Source organism: Lampris incognitus, chromosome 2 (assembly GCF_029633865.1).
Source record: "Lampris incognitus isolate fLamInc1 chromosome 2, fLamInc1.hap2, whole genome shotgun sequence".
Lineage (NCBI taxonomy): Eukaryota > Metazoa > Chordata > Actinopteri > Lampriformes > Lampridae > Lampris > Lampris incognitus.
In genome coordinates this window covers 108,266,428-108,276,091 of record NC_079212.1, presented here as the reverse complement: position 1 = coordinate 108,276,091, position 9,664 = coordinate 108,266,428, and the positions used below count along the sequence as shown (strand labels likewise).

The window sequence follows — 9,664 nt, the reverse complement described above, 5'->3', positions numbered from 1 at the left end:
CATCATTTTTGAGAATAACAAAAAAAATTGATCAAGTATCACTTTTTTTGACACATTATCAAACTTTATCATTATTGCAGAGGAACAATGGCATCAAAACAACACCGCTCATCCAGAAAAACTGTTCTTTGATCAATTCTTGATGATTTAGTGACCGAATCAGATTCCATGTGGCAGTTTAAGCAAAGCCTCGGAGATCTCAAAGAGAAGAATATGGCTTTAATAAACAGAAACAAATAATAAAAAAAGAAACATATGGATAATGTGCATCCAAGCAGCAAGAAAACAAATTAATTCATCGTCAGCGTTATAATAATAGTCATCATTTTGGGGGGAAAAAATTACAACCAAAGAAGGCAAACATATATGCCAGAAAGAGTCACATAGGGCTTGACAGGAAAGTTGAAAACTAGCAGTTTGGAAGTACATTTAGAGACAAGAGGCGGGCCCAATAGAAAAGTCAAGTCTTGCACTCCGTGCCAGTGAGATGCCAAAATGGCCATTTTCAGACATTGCCAGCAGACAGACACCCGCCATGGAGCAACATCAACCCCAAGAGCATTAGCCACAGTTCAAAACTACATTAACACCAGGGCCGTGCTGTGTCCACAATGCATCCCAGTTCTTTTTATTCTCCTCACAATCGTCATCGCCATCATCATTTCAAAACCAAATCATTATAATCTTTTTTTTTCTGTTTATTTTCTTATGAATTTGGTCTAGGTCTTTCCACAAACACCAAAATATCCCTTCTTGTTTCTTCTTTTTGGTCTGAACTCATTGTCACTTCTCTTTGACTGAGTGAATACTTGTGTGCTAGGATTCTCGGTTCAAAGAAAAGTCCCAGAAGGCTTTACAGAATGCAGGCTGCTCTTGCTACCTGCATCCTCGTGTGTGTGGTGGGCAGTGAAACACATGAGACAAAAACAGCCTTTCTCTTCTTTATTCCTTTTTTTTGTTTGTTTTTAGCCATAGAAACAGAAGACCAACCATCACTCTCATTTTCCATCTCTCTTTCGGTCTCTCTTTCTGATGGAGGGATGTCATTAGATCACAAGGTCATTGTAGCTCACATATTTCTGCTTTGCTGCTGGACCTAAGGGGCAGAAAAAATGGACAAAAAAAGTCAATGATGGTTCGTCCTCCTGGCTATTATTTTGGGTTAGGGTTAATGGTCACAGTTAGGGTTGAGGGAAACCTTAGTCTTGAGTGAAGCCTTTTTATTTTTCAAGCAATTCTCCTGCACAGTCTTGATTTACAGAGACCGAGACAAGGTGTTTAAAGGAAATTCTGCCAAATTGCTCTGTTATGAACTACTGTTGTTATTCTGTAAAAGTTCGAATTTTCCTGAAATTTTACAATATATTTCAATTTTTTTCCTCTTTTATTCCAGCCAGGAAATTTTTTTTCTTTTGTCTTGATGTGTCATTGAGGAACATTTCTTCAAGAATGAAAAAAAAATTGCCTGAATGAACTCACAGGACTATATTTTGCTCTGCCTCGAGAGTTACTAACTCAAAACCCCAGCAAATTAAAAAAAAAACAACCCCAGAAAACCCCCCAAAATAAACTGAGTAAAAACAGAAATTTCAGGAAGGTTGAAGTTAAAATGATAAACAGGGATAATTCAGATTACAGATGAGGGTTATGTATTGGGAATAACCATCCCTTGTTGTGGTGTTTCTTTTAGTCACAAGCGCCTTCCTTCCTATCTTCCCCTAGCAGCTCTATCCTCTTCCTTTCCACTGCCTGTCCATTACTTGGCCCCTGTGTTCATTCGATGATGCATGAATTCAAGGAGAAACCCCTTCATCAATCATGTCAAGGAAAATAAAGGTAAAGGACATTTTATGCATATTAAGGGCTGACATTCTCACTGAGCGTCTCTGACTTTGCCAGTGTGTCTTTTTCATACAGGAGGCAGTCAATTACTGTTCTGACAGAGTCAAGTATTTTCATAATTACAATCAAGACTACGTTGTACATTATATTTCCCAGGGCTGCTGGATTATATCTTATTGAATAGGCTGTACTAATATAATGCATTTCTTGGCAGCCATTTATACCCACAACAATTAGGGGAAGACTCAGGGCACCTATTAGAAGTGATTTAGAGTGAAAACATGGCTTCTTGTCTTGACCAGGATATAAAAAAATATGGATTTAATGCATGCAATAGATTATCCACATTAAGCTAACCCACAACCTTCATCGTCAACCACGTGTGATCCTTCTGCAAGCTTTATGGACTATTGGCCAAGTCAAACTGCTGTAAAAATAAAACCGACATTGCTGTTGAAAAGAATAATCAATTACAGGTGCATTCAGTCGGTGATATCTTCCTACAGTATCTCAGAGGAAACTGTAATTTTTACTTGATTTGCTCAGAGTAAGATGTTAGGGGAGAGTAAAATGAGATTTGGGTATCTAAGAAATAAATGGAAAAGATAGATTTAACTCTTGGGTGGATCCAGTGCTTTTCCAAGAATGGAGGTGGAAAACTGCAGTAAGAGTTAGTTGTAAAGATTTTCTTTTTAAATCTTTATTTTTTTTGGAGCAGCTGAGGCAACATGAGTTTTAAGGGATATATGAAAGTCTTTGTTGTATAGGGAATCAGCTTTTGAAGGAAGGTATAGGCATTATAGAGTGGAATGAGAGAGGCTGAGGCCAGACGAACATAGATAGAGGGCTTTGTTGCCAGGAATCAGCTCCAGGAGCAAAGAGGAAGAAAAAATAGAGACAACTTTGGAAGCAAAGGATCGGATGGAGCCATCTGAAATGATTGACGGTTATTAGAGTGGCATGGAGGAGGGTGAGGAAGAAGAGGTAGGGAAGGACAGAGTGAGAGTGAGCAAGAAGAGAGAATAGAGGGAGTGAGCAGGAGAGAGAGAGAGAGAGAGAGAGAGAGAGAGAGAGAGAGAGAGAGAGAGAGAGAGAGAGAGAGAGAGAGAGAGAGAGAGAGAGAGAGAGAGAGAGACGGAAAAGGATACAGAAAGAGGAAGGCATAAAAGATTGAGCAGAAATGGGGAGGAACTGCAAAATCAAGTTAGAGAAAGCCGGAAAATTAGAGACTGAGTGAGAAGATGGAAATGCCGAGAAAAAGAGGGAGAGAACAAGAGAGAAATAGACAGAGATTTGCAAATGGATAGCTCCACTTGCCCAGTCCAACAGATGGCCCTAGTGGTCTTTGGGGAGCCGCGACTGAATTGAATTCTGCCAGCACAGCTACCACTGTGTCATCTCTATCATGAATGACATGGAGTAGCAATGTAAGATTGGGCTGTGGGTCCCTGCCATGATAATGACATGCTAGGATTCCCCCCACCATGCGATAACAAATGGGATTGATTTATGGGCTATGATTATGCAGACTTGCAGAGGAATATCCAATAGGTTTGGGTAATAGCCGCTCTCCCTGCTTTTCTCTGTCTCTTACTCGTGCTTTATTTTTCTTCTTTTCTCTCTCTTTTATTAAATCACTGTCAAGTGTTGAAGAGAGAGTTCAAAAACATGCCACATGCACAGCTGTGAATGAGCTCAGAACAAGTTGTGGTAGTAGAAACTGAGGTTCTGGGGTCAACCAAACTGTAATAGTGCAACCCAAAATAGCGTGAATGACCCACAGCAGAGAGACTGTGCATCTGCCACTCAAACAGATTGTCTTTTTATTCTTCTTCTTCCCTCCACATGTAAAAGTTATGATTCAATTGAAAAAGTTGTAACAAATTGCTTTTCAAGTCCATTGGCTTTCCCTCCTTGTCCTCCCTTAATTTTCCTATTTCTCCTTTCTGGCCTTGCTCTCTCTTCATCTCCTCAAACCTCCAGAAAATGGAACAAGGTCAGGACAGAAAAGAAGAAGTAGAAGGTTAATTTGCTCTTACCTCAGATAAATTATGAAATTAGCCTGTTAGGGGGAGAAAAACATTATTTGGTGAGTTGGTCCCAGCAGGGTTTAAAGGAATTCCCACTGAGAGATAGTAATTTGATCACATAGCCATGTAATTTGAATTTGTGCACTTTTAATACTGGGAGAGCCTTTTTACAGTTAGATTTGCTACATGGCAGAAGATAAATGTGTGTGACTGGTTGAATCTAACTAAATATGAAAGAAAATGGCAAAAATGTCACATTTTTTTCTATGTTCTGCTTTCAGGGAATTTCAACATGGTGAAATTCAGAAAATGTACAGCATCTAAATAGGTTACCAGAGTAACCAGAATACAGGATTAGAGAGCTGAAAGTTGGTGTTTTTTATGTATGGCAATACATATAATAATACTTTATAATAATAATTTATACCAACACAGGTTACATGTCTGGGAAAATATCATAGATATTTCTGCAATTACAGACTAGACAGACTTCAAATCATTGCAGCAACATTGTGACAGTGAAAGAAAAACATAACTTGCCAGGCATTCTTGCTTGTAAAATGGTGAGTGTATACAGAAGAAGCCAGCACCCTCCTTGGTAAGCTGCTCTCTCATGCATACTAAACAGCGGTGCAGTACAGTACATGCTAGTAAAAACTATATCGCAATCGATCCCAGCTAAAGGGACAATCCTGAAGATTTTAAAAAGAAAATCTTAGGCATGCAAATTGAAAATGGAGTGCGGAGAACTTTAGGATTCTGAAAGCATTCAGGGCGGAGGCTGCATTAAAAGTTGCAGAGAACATTCACCGTTTTATTCATTTTTTACATTTTCAAACTCTGTTTTTAAATTTCCATGGCCATTCCCATGATTTCATTAAATTTCTAATGTTAAATAATGGTTTGTTAGCTGAGTGGGTGATTAATTTAAGTACACTGAATTATATTAGTGTAATGCAATGTCAAGACAACTTACAGTCTGCATATTGAAAAAGAACTCGTTTTGAAAGTTTTTTTAATTCATAGACTTTTTATATTTTAGTAACTTATTTCAATTTATTCTAATAATAAGAAAGGTGGTCTCCTGGTCAGACTTACTGTATGCTCTTGGTATATAAATGTTAAAAGGAATTATCTGAAATTAACATTTTTTTCTCGGGTTAGCGGAGATCAGAATGTATAAATGTACAAGCTAAAACCATGCAAGCACGGCATATACATAACAGTCTTCCACTTACTAACTTGCATGTGAGATGTCAAAGTATCTCAAGCAGCTTTTGATTAGATGATGTTCCAACCAGTGTTTATGCATGCCTCAATAAAGCACAGCGTATGACCAAGCTGTTTGTGAGCAGCCTTTAAATACGGGATATAATGTAGCAAGGCTTTTATCTAAATGAGGTCTTCCTCATTCATGGAAAGGTTTCCAGGACCAAAAAAAAAAAATGCTCCAAACATACTGAAAGCTAGCATGTCTGTATTGAAAAATGGATTTCATCAAATAAAACCACATGACAACAAGATGCATTGGTGATATGGAAACCACACTACTGTGTTGTTTTCTTTTTTTTTTCAATTGATTTTAAATTATTTCACCTTACATCTGGAAATCAACTCCATATAGACTATGTGGATCTATTGTATCATATATATATCCTCCACATGGCATCCATAGCAAAAGCCCAGTTACTATAATTGAGTCCATCCAGTAAGTAAAATAAATATGATTCAACAAAGGACTTACTAGCATGACCAATTTTTCAAAAGAGAAGTCAACTATATATCATCTTACTGGATATCTTATTCCAATAGACAGTAAATTGTGCATGACATATTCCACACGTCTGGATATAGGGTTGATATATTTCACACCACATCTCTTTTTTATACTTCCAATTTTTCATGTCTTCTATTACACTGAAGTGAGATGAGGTTATAGAGTTCTCTTCAGAACTTACTGTTTGGGTCGACATTCTCGCACAGCTCTGTTTTGGCCTCTCCGTTGGGTCTGTCGCTGACCTTGTGTGAGAGACGAGATGACATGGTGGCAGCCGTGACCACGGCTTTGAAAGAGCGCTTTCTCTTCTGCACATTGAGCTCCGGGTGGAAGATGATGACATAGACCTTGGGCATGTACAGCATCCCTAGAGCCACCGACGCACTAAGGTTCATGGATATGGTCAGCATAGTCGTCTGGATGTACATCTGTGGCCGGGAAGTAAAACAGTAAGACAGGAAGTAGGACAGCGAGAGGGGGACAAGTTTGAGAACAAAGACTACTGTGCTGGGAAAATGAAAAAAAAAATCACCAGAAATATTCATAGCTGTAGAGCTCAAGAAACGTTTATTTATGAAGTATATTTGACTATTTTGGATTTTTGGCTTATTTTTGTCTGCTGTATGTCAGCTTCAGCATATTTCAATAAATTTGGCCATCATAGCAGTCAGCACATAAAAAAGAAAAAAATTTGGCCATCATAGCAGTCAGCACATAAAAAAGAAAAAAAGAAAGAAAAAAGTATGAATTGTTAATTTTTAAAACTAAGATGCCTGACACAGCGTGCCTGGTTGAAAATGTGATGTACTATGTAAAATAATGGAAAAGTTATATGAAGGAAAAAAAAATAGATCTACTGCTGCTGTCTGGTGGCACCATCATTCAGCTAAATGCAGAGACATCTGTATGTAATAAACAAATATAAAAGATAATAGATAACAATAAGGCATAAGTCATAAAGATCTGGCGATGTAATATGGCTCATGGACAATGTTGTTGTCTTCTTAATAACTGGGAGAAAACAAGAGTCCTCATGATTAAAACAATCATTCTTGTGTCTCAGAAACAATGCAATCAAACTTTGGCTTTGGGCCTTGCAGGGCATACTAACTAGGTGCTTATTTTGTTTAAGATTTAAGAATTGAGGCTGATCCTATATTGCTTGATGAGTTAAGCGAGGCAATAAAACCTTTCGGTTCAAGGGATCACTGGTTTAGGTTTAAGTGGTGCCAGTCAAGCTAATGATAGATGCACTCATTGTGCTGCAAGATGCTGCTATAAGTTTTTCATACATTAATATTGATTTTCTGCCATTTGTTCGGTTTTCCATTCTACTCCGATTTTTTTGTTGTTGTTGTTGATTTTGTTCCCCCTTTTTCTTCCCAACTGTATCCGACCAATTGCTCCACTCTTCCGAGCCATCCCGGTCTGGTCACTGCTCCACCCCTTCTGCCGATCCGGAGAGGGCTGCAGACTACCACATGCCTACTCCAATACATGTGGAGTCACCAGCTGCTTCTTTTCACCTGACAGTGAGGAATTTCGCCAGGGGGACGTAGCATGTGGGAGGATCACGTTATTCCCCCCCAGTTCCCCCCCCCCCGAACAGGCATCCTGACTGACCAGAGGAGGTGCTAGTGCAGCGACCAGGGCACATACCCACATCCAGCTTCCCACCCGCAGACACGGCCAATTGTGTCTGTAGGGACACCCAACCAAGCTGGTGGTAACACGGGGATTCAAACTGCTGATCCCCGTGTTGGTAGGCAATGCAATAGACCACTACGCCACCTGGATGCCCTTCCATTTTATTCTTTTAACTTTGTTCTATGTCCTCTTGTTTTATTGTGAAACACTGCTACTTGTTTGATAGCTGCTATATTAAGTTATTATTATTACTACAGGTGTCCCCCAAATTACATATGCAGTAATTCATTCCTGCAGCCCTGTACTGCTCCCACTGCTTAGCGTCTCTGGCTAAGAGTGCAAGCCAAATGTCAGGAATGGAAAAGGATTGGAGGAAATAAACTTTACTTATAAAAAGTTATTGGAGAGTGTGAAAAGCTAGCAAAACAGGGGAGGGGGTAAAACAGGTGTTGTATAAAGTTAGCGGCCACAGCATGTCACCAGGACTGTCAAGGGTATGTGTGACATCCCCGCCGTGGCCACCCACAAACAAAATGTATGTTCTCTGACTGCTGTTGCTTTACAGCCTTTGAGGTGAAGGGGAACAAGAGAGGAGAACAAGCTACACTCATGAATTCGGCCTCGTCTCTTTCCAATTTAGTGACTATCTCAATAAAATCCAGCGTGTCAAAGAAACAAAACAAAAACAAAACATCCAACTGAAATAACAAGCAATGCTTGCAATGAGGGAAGACGGTTTTGTGAACCTATATCTGTTTTGCCAACAGGAAAATTGACACTTTCATATGAACTGAATTGACATAGGATAATTTTTCTTTGTACTTTCTAAACCCTCATCAACTGGAAAAACAATAGTGGACAGCTGGGGCATGGCATAAATGTTTTATGTGCTGTGTATATTGCACTTGCAGGCGAAGCCATGGCCCCATGAACCCAATAGCAGGCCAATATTGCCCAGGATGAATGCATAAGGAGGCCTGGCCATGCTGTAATGGGTTCCCCAGAGCGGTTTCATAGAGTTCAACCCCACTGTCTTTACGTGTTATGGCCCTGCTGTCACAGCCTGATATATGCCATTTACAGTGAGGAGTTACAGGTTGCCCCATAGGAAGGAGGTAAAGAGGAGAGAGAATAGCATGGGGGAGTGGAGTGTAAGAAAGCAAGGAGTAACCGTGTGAAAGATAGAGAGGGAAGACAGAGTAAAGGGAGAGAAAGAGAGAAACAAAGAGAGGGAGAGAAAGGGAATGGGAAGTAAGTGTGCCAGGAATTTGATTTACAGGGAAACCAAGCAGCAGACATTACCAAACACATCCTCTCTTGATGACTATAGATTTTGTGTTAAACGTGTTAATCAAGAGAAAACAACAGTTTTTTTTTTCCGTGTCCAACACAGTTGCAAGGTTTCATCAAATTGCCCACTGGGGACAGCTGTAACTGTAGCAGTAAGTAAGCCTAATACACATGGCATATTTCAAGAGCATTTAGGATTCGCCTTTTATGCACCACACATAACTAACTGGCTGTTAAAAGAAGAACAAAGAGGGCAGAAAAGGGTAGGCAGCAAGGAATGCTGAATACAAGGGCAAACAAAACAACAAAAAAGAAGATAGTTGCATCCACCCCTCACAACTCAACTCACACACACACACACACACACACACACACACACACACACACACCAACTGAAATGAACTCAGAAACCAATGCAGTACACACAAAAACATGCTGTGGTAAACCATCAGAATCAGTCAGGACACTGGAGCAGAATCCTAAGCTCACCATAGGTAAGATAAGGGAGGTGACGGACCACCCAGACTAAGTATTGCAACTGATTGGCAGTTGGACTTGGACATGCCGTAGATCCATCAGGTCATCAAGAGGATCTTGACGTCCCCAGCATGAGGACATACAATTCGATCAGATTGGACAACAGAAGATAAGATAATATGTGTATGGCCATCCCTAGGAAGTTTTGAGCATGCATCAAGACATAATTCCAAACCATGGAGACCAAACCAACCAAGCTGCCATAAAGGATCTTCCTGGGCCCACAACTAGATATTAAAGCTATTAAAAGGCTCGCCACTGCTTTTTTTTTTTTTTTGCTTTTTCCCCTATAAAAAGGGTTGTTAAAGCAAGGAGAGGGAACGTGCCAAGACTGTGGAAAGGAAATATTTGAGCTCAGTTTGGACCACTGTCCCTTTCCTCCTTAAGCCTTTTACTAAAGATATTTTATCTGTGTTCAAAAACACTTTTTCTTTGTTGGCTCTTATTTTACTGTTAACCATGTCTATGCATTTTTCTTGGTAGCAACAATGCACAGACACAAAAACACACACTAGGGGTTTCACAGAGTAGGCGACTCAAA

The 9,664-nt window shown here is 39.7% G+C and overlaps 1 protein-coding gene across 1 annotated transcript in view; it reads right to left on the bottom strand.

Annotated features, from left to right (window-relative positions):
- Positions 1 to 935: 935 nt before the first annotated feature.
- Positions 936 to 9,664, bottom strand: part of LOC130108509 (metabotropic glutamate receptor 7) — a 491,728-nt gene continuing 482,999 nt past the window's right edge. Inside the window, exons 9-10 of the mRNA XM_056275469.1 lie at positions 5,831 to 6,077; positions 936 to 1,096 (exon numbers count right to left, since the gene is read on the bottom strand). Coding sequence (XP_056131444.1) covers positions 1,047 to 1,096; positions 5,831 to 6,077 — 297 coding nt within the window. The 3' untranslated portion in view covers positions 936 to 1,046. The remainder of the gene's footprint in view (positions 1,097 to 5,830; positions 6,078 to 9,664) is intronic.